The 15572-nt window shown below is 37.8% G+C and overlaps 1 protein-coding gene across 1 annotated transcript; it reads right to left on the bottom strand.

The window, feature by feature from the left end:
• Window positions 1–1386: 1386 nt before the first annotated feature.
• Window positions 1387–15442, bottom strand: mis12 (MIS12 kinetochore complex component). The gene is made up of 2 exons (XM_028807156.2): window positions 15165–15442; window positions 1387–2106 (listed from the first exon to the last, which is right to left on the bottom strand). Exons 1-2 carry the CDS (start codon window positions 15184–15186, stop codon window positions 1484–1486), a joined length of 645 nt encoding a protein of 214 aa, XP_028662989.1. The 5' UTR covers window positions 15187–15442; the 3' UTR covers window positions 1387–1483.
• Between the last annotated feature and the right edge of the window lie 130 nt (window positions 15443–15572).

Below are 15572 nucleotides of genomic sequence, written 5' to 3'. Positions count from 1 at the left end.
CCAATTTACTGTACAATAGTCTAATTTGGTATAGTTTCTAATAAGGTTTTTATTAGAGATAATCTTTGCCTCCTGTTAATCTGTTTATTTTTTGAGAAGGACATGCAGCACATATGAAAGCCTAAAATGTATTACTGTATAGGGGGAAAAAAAAGGTAATAGTTAAGTCAAACACAAAAAATTCAGTGTGAAAAACTTTTTAGCATGTTGAAATTTATGAAGGTTCTCTTTTTTACAATAGAAAAGCATCCCTACACCAGCATCAAAATGCATTTAGTAAATGCATTTTACACTAAACGTTTTCAAAGAATATGTAAGAAAAAAGTCAGAAATATTAAATGATTTACTACAAATGGGAAATAAATATAAATGAAAGCAAAAAAAATGCTGTCCTGTGAACAATTATAATGTATAATCAAGGTGATTTTATAGCAGAGCTCTTCATGGAATATGTCCATTTCATGGGTAAAAACTAAAAATGAATGCAAACTTTATAGTTCAAGTAAGCAGTCGACCTTTTTTTTTTTTTTTAAATAAAATAAAGACTTTATATAACAAATAGGAAAATAAGCAGGTTAAGTGCTGACATGTACTCCCCTTATGAAGCCAAAAGTGAATTAGAACATACTGTAGAGTTAAATACCAAAACCCAGGGTCATGGCCAGGCAGAATAGCTAGAATATTTGAATCTTCAGTCCATGGTGAGTAGATTGGATTACTAATGGCCAGAATTTGTGAAGCTGCATGCAAGTCTTTCATTTCACTCCTGCTGGTCTATGGCATACATTTGGAAAAATATCAGAAGGTCCTGTGATCAGACACTAAATGTTAGTGGCGTTTTAAGAATAATTTGGTTTGAGATTTTTGACTTAAAGTGCAGTGCTTTTAAACCGATTATTTTTTTCTTAATCCTTCCTATAGCATTTTTGATATGCAATTAATGCACTTTTATGCACATTCATTTTTAATTATATTTTAAAGAAACAGTACTACTATATTATATATAGGAGTGGGGTAAACTCTCATAAAATACATGTAATCCAATTCATATAATATTTTATATATATTACATACACTAACACTATAATTAAATACATACTAAAAGGACTATGGGCTATACAGAGAGGACATGATTTATCATAAGACCACCAAAAAAAATCAGTAGGATAACCATAAAAAAAAGTTGCATCGTCACATTTACAAAAATGTTCTCTCACTGCTTACATTTAAAGAAAAGCAAAATGTAAAACAGTTCATTATAGTTTAGAAATTACACAAGTATTAAAAAATTTGACAGATGGAAGTATATAAAAGACATGACATATATGTGTGTATTTTAAATTACATACATACATCAATGAAGGGATTTTATTTTTTGGAAATATCTTACAAGGTAGTCATGATCAAGAAGACAATGGAAACTTTTACTTTATGCTGAGTTTGCACTGGCTGTATAACAGGAAGGTGAAAGTACTTAAAAACATCATGGAGGAACTGCACATTTCTGGAGGTCCTTTGACAAATGGCTAATAGTTTGCATCACAGAATACAGCCTTTCATACAAGCCTACAATTCCTCCCTCAAGGTCTGCTGATCTCAATTCCTTGATCCAATTAATCATTTCTTCCTGCATGGCTAAGATCAAGCTCTGTTGTTCCATCTCAGCAAGCAAGGCTTGCTTTGTGTAAAGCTCAGCCTGGTATCGCTGTTGGAGCTTGGCCAACTCGTCTTCAATCTTAGCAATATTTTCTTTTCCACAAGGATACTTGGCATGAGATGCATCTTCAGGTAATAAAACATTGGGTGGAACCTTAAAGACACTGTCCTTAAGTATACATTCTATGCGATTAGAGATGAGATCAACACGGCCCTGCAAGAAAATCAAGAACTTTTGAGTACATTCTCTTACACGGTTAGCCAATGAATTGTCATCTTCAAAACCTCCGATATTTTTGAGGATTACTGTTTCTACAGCCATCATAACTTCATACAGGCAGTCTTGGAAGGCATTGTGAATCCGATGCATGCTGCTCTGAGTAGTAAATCCAAAAAACTGGGCTTCATAGAGCTGCAGTGACTTTGCCATCTCCGGTGATAAAACACTAACTGACAAAAAGAAAGAAAAGACAAAATGCAATTAGTTACTGATTATGCAGATAGAATGTATATAAAGCCACAACATTCTGAAAGATTACACAAACATTTAATATAAGCTTTATTAAACTTTATTAGCAAGAGAATGCTGCCACTTTGAACCAGCAATTTCTAATACAGAACTCTAGTTAATTTAAATGAATATTTGTCAATAAACTTGTACACCAATGTACTCATAGGAATCACATTCACACTCATGTGTGTCAGTGCATACATAGCTAGAAGCTAAAAAATGAATAAAATAATACCTATATTATGGCAAACAAATGCCCTCTCAAATACACACCAGAATGACTATAAAGAAAAAACTTCACACATGACAGTCACAGGGAGGTATTATAAATATGCATTGTATGTCTTACAGCAAAAAGGTAAAAATATATACGCATAGACTTTGTGAACAAAAGATAATTATCTGAAATATAAACAAACTGAAAATGTTTAGGGTGTTAAAAGATAAGATGGTTTTGTTCATCTTCTATTAATATCTAATTTTAACAGTACTCCCAAGTCTAAACAAGTGTGTTTTTAATTTACAGCGAGTTTCAATGTAGGCTATATGTTGAAACAGTAGCAAAGTAAAATAAACCATCAAATTTATGTGTATTATTGTTTTACCACAGCATTTCCAACTACTGTCAGTGATGGCAGGGAGTAACAATGCGACACCAGAGAGCTTTATATCTTTTCAGGCAAGATCCCCAAATATATGCCAATTTAAAATTAAATGTATGCAAGAAATAGAGACTTTATAACATCCATCCATTTTTTTGTTGCTTATTCAGGTCTGGTTTGCTGGGGCAGCAGTCTAAGCAAAAATGTCCAGACATCCCTTTTCTCTGCCATCTCCACTAGGGAATGCCACCAAAGAGACAATCTCTCCAGTGTGTCCCGAGTCTGAACCGAGGTCTCCTCCTGGTTGGACAAGTCGGTAATACTTCCCCTGGGAGGTGCCCAGGAGGCATCCTAATGAGATGCCCAAACCACTTCAACTACCTCCACCTCTGTTCAATGCAGAGGAGCAGCAGTTCTGCTTTGAGCTCCTCCTGAATGTATGCGCTTCTGATCCTACCTTGAAGGCTTAGCCCAAACACCCTGCAAAGGAAACGAATTTCTGCTGCTTGTATCCACGGTGTACATCTTTTTGTCACTACCCACAGCTTGTGACCATAGGTTTGAGTAGAAACAAAGACTGACCAGTAAACCTAGAGGTTCATCATTTGTCTCAGCTCTCTTCAGCACTACTGACAACTACGATCCGCCTGTCGATCTGCCAATCCCTTCTTCCCTCACTTGTGAACAAGATCCCAAGATACTTGAACTCTTCTGCTTGAGGCAGCACCCTGTCCCCAACACAAAGAGGTCACTCCACCCTTTTATGGGCTGATCTCATCCTGTCCACTTCACACTTGGCTGCAAACCACCCCAGTGAAGCCAGTAGGACCACCTCATCCACAAAAAAAAATAAAAAAAAAAAATTGTAAAACTTAATAGGCCCCCTGCACAAGGAGCAGACATTTTCAAACTATGCCATAGAATTAACAAGAAATATAGTTAACTGCAGCAGAGTGCACTTGTAAAATAAACTTATTGAAAAGAAAGCCAGCTGTCATGTGTGTACTTGAGAAGTACAACTGAAAGTCTCTTGGCTGTCATAAGATACATTGAAGTAAGATGGAAAAATCTTTAAAAAACATACACACCCATGAAAAAACAATAGGAAATGATTTTGGTTTAGGTGGTACAAATAAGAAATAAGCAGATGGCTGTAAGTTGTGTGACACATTGTACTAGCAGGAAGGATCTTACCAACAAAAAAAAGTTGCCTTTCTAAAAAACACCTGCCTCTAAATTGTAAAACAGTTACATGATAAGCTCCCTTAAAATTTCTAAATATATTTATTCCTTATAGTTTTACAGGGAACATAAGCTTATTATAGTAGTAAGGCAGGGACCAGCCACGGACACGGGAAAAATTCTATTTTAGGGCCCAGTCACCTACATAGGAACACAAGGCATGAATTACAATTGAAGATTAACAGGTCATGCATCTTTCTGGGTTATGGGAGGGGGGAGAGAAAAAAAAAATTAAAAAAAATAAAAAGATATAGGGCAAAATTCAAATAGAATGTTGGAGCTGTGATGTAGCACAGGTAATGATGTCACTAAATCAAATATGCTTTACATAATAATCCCAACATTAATATGCTGGTATCTTTCTGTACACTTTGTATATACCAGGAAAATCAGATATATTTACACTGGACCAAACTAAACACTGCCTCCATGTCGTAATTGGTATAATTTGTTTTTGTAATGTCAGTGGCTGTTTGGGCCTTGCTATAAAGCACTTGTATTTGCTAGGACTACAGCAGGGTGATTTGTCACGTTTACTGAATTTTTAAAATTATTTTTGGCTAGAGTAAGTAGCAAAAGGGATCAACATCTGTCTAGTTGGCTGAGAAACTAGTTATGCTAAAGGGGAAAGAATATGCTTCAAAGGAAGTTAGTAGGCAGCATTTAAGAGCAATTAACAGATTGTTTTTGTTGTCTGACTTTTAAACATTCTCTCCATGCGATTATGTACTCACTGTGAGTGACCTATCCAGCAAAAAAATGCTCAATCACCTGCATACCTGTACATCATAAAAGGCCTTTGTATTGAAAGTAAACTATGGCCATGGAATTGTGCATGTTTTAAAAAGCCATTAGGTAGCATTTTAAAGAGATTACCTAATCTCCAGCAAGCAGTTAATTTTTAAATTAACTGATGCAAAGGAAATACTGTAGTCTGTCATATGAACATCAATTAAACTAATGCAGATTACTATATTTAATTATGCTTGTTATTACTATTGGGTATAAAATGACATTGTGCACTTTGGTAAATGTTTGCATCTCTGTTCATACCAGAGTTACATGAAACGGTTTAATTATGCTATGCAGTTTTGTATAACAATTGTGCAGTTTCAATTTCTTAATATTTGCAGTATTAAATATAAATGTCTATCCCAACACAAGTTTGTCCATTGTCTTTAAAAATGAATGCAGCAAATAAACAGAATAGACTATCTTATGTCACATCTTTAATAGCATCACAAAGCAAAACCTGCCTTACTCTGGCTCTTTTCCTCCATCTTCATTCCCACTGTTCTTGGACCCATCAGGAATATTATTTGGTTCTTTCTTGTGTGGAACCTGTACTGACAGGAATGTCATGGTGACAGAAAGGCTCAAACATTCAGTAACCAAATGTCATTTTGCAGGTGATAAGATGGTAAATGAAGCATTCCTAAACTGGATGCCTTTTTAATTCATTGTTTCAGTTTAATGCAATTCCCTCTTTCTATAGAAAAAGCAGTAGTACACAAGTAACAAGCACACAGAACCACAGACAAATGGCCAGCATATTAGTATTCACTGCAACCTGGAAACATTGATCCTGAATAACACAATATTCAGGAAAATAAATAAGTAGGTAAAAGAAAGTGTTTATATGAAACTTAAAAAAAGCTATGTGAAATAAATGAAAACTAAAACAATAGCATTAAAAAAAAAAAAAAAAAAAAAACTCACAAAAAAAGAATTCGCATCAAAGTAATTTCCTCTTTAACTTCCAAGTGAGAAAAGTATACAAATATTCATTACTCATGTTTGATATAATTAATATGCAACAAAAACCCCCTTTGGCGTTCTTGCTTGTAATGGGAGAACAGTAATCAAGCCATCAGCCAGGTTTTTGTCCCTGTTATTAATCAAAGAATTGCTTTTCTGTGCTTCCTGGGGAAATCTGATCATAGAGGGGCAGGGAGTGGTGTCATTCAGCCAAAAGGGAATCCAAATCAGCAAATGCAGCAGCTGCCATCTGCTACCACTGTGTTCACACTGCATTCCAGCCTCACCACAGCATCGAGAAAGCTTGTTGGCACTGTGAATGACCTCTTCCTTACTATTGGAGCTTTAGCTCCAAGTCACCACTTCTTGATCTTGTTGCTGCCATCGACAGTTACTCCAGTCATATGCGGTTTGTCATTACTGATGGAGAATATTTAAATGGGACACTTCATTCTTTTAAAATTACTGTACATTTAATTTTTATGTAGATAATGATCAGTTCTGTTTGAAGATTGCACAGACATGCATTTTGCCTTTGGGGACTATTAGCCTCAATTACTTCAGCAAGTGGATGTTCAATAACCTTCTTAAAAATGTCTGCTACATTCACAACAGATGGGCTTCTTCTGGATATCACTATCTTTACTTCTTACTGAATCTCAACTTCTGCATACTGTACTTGTTTTGTCACAAGCCTTGAAGTCACTTTCCCACTGACCTTTGGCGATTACCACAGAGTCTTTTTGTCCTCAGTTAAACAGAACAGATTGTCTGACCTTACCTTTGCTCCTCCAATGCAGAAGAATTGTCACATATTTATCAGCTTTCCAACAAAAAAGTAATTTTTTTTCAGGGTTTTTCCTTCATTTCATATTAACATAAGAGGTTCAAAATGCTTTTGCCACAATCTTTATTCTAAACAAATGCAATAAATCATTTCAAATCATTGTCATACCTCTCCTGTTTCTTCAAGCCACCGGTCACTTTTTCTTTACCCATATAACCAGAGGTCTTTGGATGCTGGTCTTCTCATCATTCGAAAGTTTTACAAATAACTCTTAGCAAATATTCACTTACAGTAGCTCTGCACATATTCTGAAGAACTCCTAACTTTCAGCCCCTTAGGAATCATCAGATCATATATGTCAATTACAGCAAACATGTTTATTTTCTGACTTTTGCTTACTGTTTGTGTAGTCATTTATCAACTCTTACTGTCACTATTGTGCACAAGCCCTTTATTTTTTTGATTTATCATGGTTTGAATAATTTTGTATTTAATTCTCTTATTTTGCTGGTATGACTATTACAGCTGTCAGTTGTATTAGGTTTCTAGTGGAGTGTGTTTGTAAAAGGCAAAATATAAAAAACAGTTTCTCAAATGTGAACAAAAAAGGAAAAGCGAGCAAAAAAAGGGAAATGAGAACTTTAAAAAAAAAAAAAAAAAAAAAAGTCATAAAACTTGTCCTACATAAAGCTGGGGTTACTGCAACACAATACCTATTTTATACTTACAGTATATGAATTTATCTTTAAAGAGCAAAATATGCTGGAGTGATTTTGCTCAAAATTGATAGTTATTAGGTTCTTAGCATTTTACAATTCTATGTATGTCTAGTTTTACTTCAATGGGGTGATTGTTTTTAGAGTTACTAATCCACATATTCACATTTTGACACATAAGCAGATGGTGGATGGTGAAGTAAAGAACTTAAATTTTCAGAAACAAAATAATTACATGCTAAGACTATACAATAGCTCCACAGATACTGTAGTTAAACAAGGCAACAGATGAAGAGTCAAGTCCTGAAGTAAAATAAACAGACTTTAATTGAATGTTTTGGTTTGTACTGAATCACCAACATTATGAAACATAGAAAACATATGTAAATTAAATATTATAAAGCATAGTCATTATAGATGCATTTAAGGCGTAAAGCTGAAGAAATAATCACATCTCCATTTCCTTCACCAGTTGCATCATTTAGACCCATGACATAAGTATCAATTTTACCTGTGCTACTTTATTACAAAAAAAGTGCAGAGACATAAACATAACATTTATATAGCACATTTTCATACAAACAATGCAAATAGACAATAATATTAAAGAATAAGTAGCACAAAAAAAAAAAAAAAAAAAAAAGTGTTAGCTTGGAGAGAGAAAACAAAATCTGCAGGGGGTCCAAGGCCAAAAAGCCCCCACTGGGCAAAACAAATTATTAAAAAACACATAAACTAATACACTTACAAGTATTATTTTCTCAGGTTCAGTGTAGGTGGATGGAATGAGAGTACATGGTTGCAGAAGGCACTGCAATGCCTTTATGTTTATGTGTTGCTGAAACTTATATTTCATTTACCAGGTTTGTTAAAGTTAAGCATGTCATTTGGATTGATTCACTTTTTCCATGAGGAACACACACACACTGGCCAGTGCTTCAAGTAAGACATAATTATCCCACCCTCTCCACCCTTTTCCCTTAAGATTTTTGGCAGACCTCCCTTGTACAGCTTTTTTTGGGAGGATAAAAGTTTAAATCCATCTTTTATTTTTTTACATTGCAAATTTAAATTGCATGTTAAGCAAAATATGCCAAACAAATAATTGTTCAAGATGCCCCATACAGATATGGTTTTTGCCTCCAGTGTTACTGAAACATGCTCTGCCCCCTACAAACTTAAGTGGATGGATTTTCAGAAAGGATTAATGAATAACTACTTGCCCACAATTTGGTATATTTTTTTTACACTGCACTTATAACCATGTTTATGCCATGTTCACTCATTTTAGACTGACATAATTTCGATCAACATGAATGGATGTTAAGGCATTTTTTTAACCAAGGATATTTTGCAATTATTACAGATTTTAAAATCTTATACAAACACCAAATTACCACCCATTCTTTCTGTTCTATGGCCAAGGGAATCTGGGTTTTCTTTGGTAGTTGGCACTAGGCAGAAATCAGACCCAGCTGGGATGCAAGTTGTGGACTTCAGTATGTAGTATGTGTTAAATAGATACTTTATTAATCCCAAGGGGAAATTCACATACTTCAGCAGCAGCAGTCCGATAAAAAACAATATTAAAGATTGATAATAATGCAGGTAAAAACAGACAATAACTTTGTATAATGTTAACGTTTACCCCCCCCCCCCCCGGTGGAACTGAAGAGTCGCATAGTTTGGGGGAGGAACGATCTCCTCAGTCTGTCCGTGGAGCAGGACAGTGACAGCAGTCTGTCGCTGAAGCTGCTCTTCTGTCTGGAGATGACACTGTTTAGTGGATGCAGTGGATTCTCCATAATTGATAGGAGCCTGCTGAGTGCCCGTCGCTCTGCAACGGATATCAAGCTGTCCAGCTCCATGCCAACAATAGAGCCTGCCTTCCTCACCAGTTTGTCCAGGCGTGAGGCGTCCTTCTTAATGCTGCCTCACCAGCACACCACCGCATAGAAGAGGGCTCTCGCCACAACCGTCTGATAGAACATCTGCAGCATCTTATTGCAGATGTTGAAGGACGCCAGCCTTCTAAGGAAGTATAACCGGCTCTGTCTTTTTTTAAACCACAGAGCATTAGTATTGGCAGTCCAGTCTAATTTATCATCCAGCTGCACTCCCAGGTGTTTATAGGTCTGCACCATCTGCACACAGTCACCTCTGATGATCACGGGGTCCACGAGGGGTCTGGGCCTCCTAAAATCCACCACCAGCTCCTTGGTTTTGCTGGTGTTCAGGTGTAGGTGGTTTGAGTCGCACCATTTAACAAAGTTCTTGATTAGGTCCCTATACTCCTCCTCCTGCCCACTCCTGATGCAGCCCACGATAGCAGTGTCGTCAGCGAACTTTTGCACGTGGCAGGACTCCGAGTTGTATTGGAAGTCCGATGTATATAGGCTGAACAGGACCGGAGAAAGTACAGTGCCCTGTGGCGCTCCTGTGTTGCTGACCACAATGTCAGACGTGCAGTTCGCAAGACGCACATACTGAGGTCTGTCTTTAAGATAGTCCACGATCCATGCCACCAGGTATGAATCTACTCCCATCTCCGTCAGCTTGTCCCTAAGGAGCAGAGGTTGGATGGTGTTGAAGGCGCTAGAGAAGTCTAGAAACATAATTCTTACAGCACCACTGCCTCTGTCCAAGTGGGAGAGGGATCGGTGTAGCATAGGTGATGGCATCTTCCGCTCCCACCTTCTCCTGATATGCAAACTGCAGAGGGTTCGAGGGCATGTTGAACCTGTGGCCTCAGGTGGTGAAGCAGCAGCCTCTCCATGGTCTTCATCACATGTGATGTCAGAGCAACAGGCCGGAAGTCATTCAGCTCACTAGGACGGGATACCTTTGGGACTGGGGTGATGCAAGATGTTTTCCAAAGCCTCGGGACTCTCCCCTGTTCCAGGCTCAGGTTGAAGATGCGCTGCAGAGGACCCCCCAGCTCCGATGCACAGACCTTCAGCAGTCGTGGCGATACTACATCTGGACCCGCTGCTTTGATGGCACGAAGTCTCCTCAGCTCTCTGCTCACCTGCGCTGTTGTAATTATGGGTGGAGATGTCTCTCCTATGCTGGTATCAGCAGAAGAATGTGTGGAGGGTGCAGTACTCCGAGGTAAGAGTGAGAGAGAGTGGGTTAGGGTGGTCAAACCCGTTAAAGAAGTTGTTCATTTGGTTTGCTCTCTTCACGTCTCTCTCGATGGTGGCACCCCGCTTCAAGCTGCAGCCAGTGATGATCTTCATCCCATCCCACACTTCCTTCATGCTGTTATTCTGCAACTTCTGCTCCAGCTTTCTCCTGTACTGCTCCTTTGCCGCCCTGAGCTGGACTCAGAGTTCCTTCTGCACGCGCTTGAGCTCCTGCTGATCACTGCCTTTAAAAGCCCTTTTCTTCTGGTTCAAAAGGCCCTTGATGTCACTTGTAATCCATGGCTTGTTATTAGCATAGCAGCGTACTGTTCTTACTGAAACTACAATGTCCATACAGAAGTTGATGTAGTCAGTAGTGCAGTCAACAACCTCCTCAGTGTTCTCACTATGTGATCCCTGCAGGATATCCCAGTCTGTAGTTCCAAAGCATTCTCTCAGAGCCTTCTCTGCATCAGGGGACCACTTCCTGAATGAGCGTGTGGTTGTAGGTAGGACCCTCACTCTTTGTAGTACGGCTGAAGCAGAACTAGGTTATGATTTGCTTTCCCAAGCGCAGGCAGCGGGGTGGCGCTGTATGCGTCTTTAATGTTTGCATACAGTAAATCAATAGTCTTATTTCCCCCCCAGAGAGTGTTACAGTCCACATACTGGGAGAAGGCAGGTAATGTTTTGTCCAGCGTCACATGGTTAAAGTCTCCAGCGATTAGCACAAGCGCCTCAGGGTGCTGCGTTTGTAACTTAGCAATAGCAGGATGGATGATGTCACTCGCTGTTTCCACGTCTGCCCAAGGAGGGATGTACACAATAACAACAGCGTTTCTAACTTAGCAATAGCAGGATGGATGATGTCACTCGCTGTTTCCACGTCTGCCCAAGGAGGGATGTACACAATAACAACAGCGTTTCTAACTTAGCAATAGCAGGATGGATGATGTCACTCGCTGTTTCCACGTCTGCCCAAGGAGGGATGTACACAATAACAACAATGACGTGTCCAAACTCTAAGGGCAAGTAGTAGGGACGCAGACTTACGGCCAACAGTTCGATGTCACTGCAGCAAGTGGAGATTTTGACGTTATCATGTCCAGAGTTACACCAGATGGTGGTAGTTAGCCACGTTTCGCAAAAGCACAACAAACTGTATTCTCTGTAGGTTCTGACATTTTTCACCAGCGCCGCCAGTTCGTCGATCTTATTTGAGATTGAGTTCACATTTACCATGATCACAGAAGGCACCGAAGGCTTAAAACGCCTCTTTCTCGCAAGCCGCTTCATTTTTAGCTTAGTGCCGGCTCTGCTGCCACGATACCGCCTTCTTACCACGTTGGGTAAATAGGGAACCACACCGGCACTGGCATTTGTTCTCAGCGCTCGAAGTTCAGTACTTGAATAGACGAGTCTCGGCGTGTAAAAATCCATGCCCATGTTGTAAAAGTAAGTGTGTCCAGGGAACAAATCCACATAAAATAAAGTGATAGGAGTGATCAATAAAAAAAGAGAAAAATAAAAGTAGAGAAAAAAAAAAAAGTCGTACACGGAGCTGCTGAAAAGGCTGCCACTCTTGGCGGCGCCCGAGTCATATTGTAAAATGTTATATAATAAATATAACATATATATAATATATAATAAACTTATTGTAAAATGTTTGGAAAAGCGTGGAGAGGGTGGTCAGATGGCCTCCATTTGGTCACAAGAACTGTAACTTTGCTTGTTAGAAAATATCAAATCATACTGCACCAACATTTTTCTTTAGGAGAATCCCATTAATTGCCATTTTTCTTTTTGTCTCTAGAATTGTCAATTGGACATATCTTTTGTTAGCTTGAACTTACCATGTTTCTAATTTTATCAAAGACATTCGCCTCCATATTATTGTCTATATATTTCCCCAAGTAAATGTTGTTTGGTCATGCAGTTTAGTATTGCCTTTTTATTATACAGTATTTAGAAATATGTACAGGCACTCTAAGCCTGTACTCATTGATGGGTACAAGGATAAATTGAATTGAGCACACACATGTTCACAATCACTCAAATGAGAGCAACCAGTTAAACTACATCTTTGGAATTAGGTTGGTAACCACCAAAGGAATATCTCTTGGACCAAAATAAACCAAAAAATTTTCATTGTCACCAATAGGAGCAAGAAATCCAGTACAGATGCCTGGAGAGGGCTGATGGAAAGAAACACTTGCTGTTAATGGGCCACACAAAACAAAAAAAAAAAAAAAATATATAAACACATTAAACTTCATTAGTTTATGAATGTTCATTTGTAAGTGTGATGGTAAAATTACAGACTGTCTTTCTAAATAGTATTTACCCTGCAGGTTTATTATTATTATTATTACACATGTATCATCATGCAAGCATTTGGCATAGGTGTGTGATTTTCTGTCCAATTTCTGTCACGGAGCCGACTAAATGATAAAAATGTTCCTAAAATACATGCAGAGTTCATCTCAGCTGTGCTTTACAATTAAATGTTAAACTCAAAGGTGCTTACAGTATTTTATGTTGTACAGTGCATCGCAAAGAAGGATTTAGCAAATTACAATCATTACTTCATCAACACCAACATGCCTTTTCATAACACTGGTCTCTGGGCTGACATTACTTGAACACTCTATAACTTCTCTTGTACAGTAGGTGACAGAATTTAATGTGGAGCGAAGTATACATTAGCATTCATTCTCATGATAAGACTGCAAATCTCAAGGAAGCAACTTGTGCAGTTCTTATAAAGCTGAGGAAGCAAGCACCAGACTTGCACGTCATCGTCACCCTGCATTATGGTTTGGACAATGGCTCTGCAATAATCGCTCCTGCAAGGCATGATAGAAAAATCAATCCTAAATTATTTTTATTTACTTGTATGGCTTGTTAGTTTTTCCATTCTGCAATTTCTAGTCACTCATACACCATAGGTCTCCACCTTACAAGGAAATCATCCAAATGCACTGTAGTCTAAAGCAGACGCATAATTAACTAATAAAATACATTAATTTATATAGTGCCTTTCAATGCTCAAGGCACTTACAGAATATAAGAAAGAATGGCAGAGTATACAGTATATAGCATTGTACAAACCAGATAAATAAATAAAGAAGATTATGACAGTGAATTCAGAGAAAAAAAAAGCCTAAGCACACAACATAATTGATGGTCTAGTAGTGCACACTCACACAGGTTACATGAGCATCTTGACATAAAGGTAAACTGATAGAAGGGTAATAAAGTCAAGTAGAGCTAAAAGCCTTCCTGAACAGAATTTTTAGTCCTTTACTTTTTTATATTATATTTCCTTCCAAATATTTTCTTAAACCAGTTCACAATGAAGACATATGGGTGTACATGGATGGAGAACTGCTGGTTCCTTTGTCATTGGCATCGTTTTGCTAATAAAGAGCAAATAAAAACAGTCAACTATTTTAAGACTAAAATAAGCAATTAAAGGGGTGGAATCTTACCAAGTTGGGACCATTAAAACGAAGCCCAAAAATGTCACTTGAGCAATAAGTACTTCAATACCAAATATTGACTTGTCATTAAAAAACTGGGTTGGAACAAAAACCTGCAGCCACTACAACCCTCTAGGACCACAGCAAGCCTGAGGGGGTTAGGATGGGAGATATGGTGGCAGTGATGAAACCCTAACATTATAGTAAACTATAACTGTCTTCAATATATAGAATATCAACTAGTCAAAGTAAGTAACAATAGAGGTAAGTTATGCAGAAATAACATTTTAGTACTCGTTTTACATATTATAGAGAAACGCACTCAGTTTACAAAAGAAGAGCCATTTAGTCGTAATTACACGCAAAGGCATTTTTTGGAAAAGTATACTATATTTACATATAATTAAAATACATAAAAAACTATATTACATTCTACTATACTCCATTACAATTAAGTACAATACATTACAAAACACTACACTCAAGTCCGCTTTTTTTTTGGTCTAAAATCCGTTACTTGAGTTCAATACTTATTTATTTATTTTTAAACAGCTTTCCCATTGATGGTGGAGTAATTGTCCAACATCTTTTGGAAGTTATCTTACTCGTTATCCACCACCACACCTCCTTCCCAATATTTATTATAAACCACTTTTTCATTAAAAAAAATCTTTTCATGTGGTCCATTGCAGTACTATACCAAGCAATATTCTCAGCTCACCCATTTCCATTGCACTTGTCACACGGGCTCATGTGGGACAGGACGCAGCACCTCTAAGTGACGGTAGGCAGTGGAAACTTTATTAAACATTTACGGCATAAACACATCAGAAGTCAAAACAACCATTATTGTCATGCCAACTACATTCGAAACAAAAAATTGAAAACGTCCTGTTTAAAGTCTTCAGCCTCCTGGGGCATGCTAGAAGTCCAGCCAACCCACCTCCTCCGACGTTACAATATGCTAACAATTTTATGACGTAATGTGAAAACTACTCAATACATCTAAAAGCTGATATTTCACCAGGGTTTTGCCCAAAGAATTTAGCAAATTGATTTGCTCCTTTTACTTTACTGCATTTTTTTGTACGCCCGTAAAAGCGTACCACCACTCTGCTATCTGCTGAACATATTACCAACCAATAGATTGCTTTTGCTCCAGCGGTAATTTTTTAAAGAAACAATGTGCCACAGATCTTGATTATAATGTTAATTCAATTCGATTTACAAAATAACATTCCGTAAGACAATATATTTCTTTTCAGGCAAAAAAGGCAATGTTTACCTTGGTCGCTAGACTCCGCCATTTTCGAAATCTCCCGCCCTCAGCTCCTTTCCTTCAGTTAACTTCCTCTTATTGACGTACACGTGCTCCGTGAACGAATCCGCTACTAGTAAACACAATGCCGATCCAACAGATTATCGACACATTAGTTACCATTTCGGGTAAGACCCTTCTAATGCACCTTTTAGCAAACAGGACTCGCCCTTGTATAGAAATAGGCGAATCATTACTCGTGAAGTTTAAAATGGGCGTACAACGTCTGCCGAAACGTCAGTACACTGGTGAAGAAAGTTTTTTTTTTTTTTCCTCTGAGGCGTCAGGATTTTCGACATACACCAATCGGTGATTGCCAGACTGTAAAAGCCCGCCCATTTAGTTTAACTGACGTGTAGGTTAAGCCAATCATAT

Source organism: Erpetoichthys calabaricus, chromosome 8 (genome assembly GCF_900747795.2).
Source record: "Erpetoichthys calabaricus chromosome 8, fErpCal1.3, whole genome shotgun sequence".
Lineage (NCBI taxonomy): Eukaryota > Metazoa > Chordata > Cladistia > Polypteriformes > Polypteridae > Erpetoichthys > Erpetoichthys calabaricus.
The sequence above is the reverse complement of the archived record's forward strand: the minus strand, read 5'-3'. Positions and strand labels throughout refer to the sequence as shown.

Coding starts and splice junctions, on each gene's coding strand:
- mis12 (XM_028807156.2), bottom strand. CDS start 15,186: ATGGCGGAGTCTAGCGACCAAG. Junction 2,107..15,164: donor GGCGGAGTCTAGCGACCAAG/GTAAACATTGCC, acceptor TCTTTTTGTCAG/TTAGTGTTTTATCACCGGAG.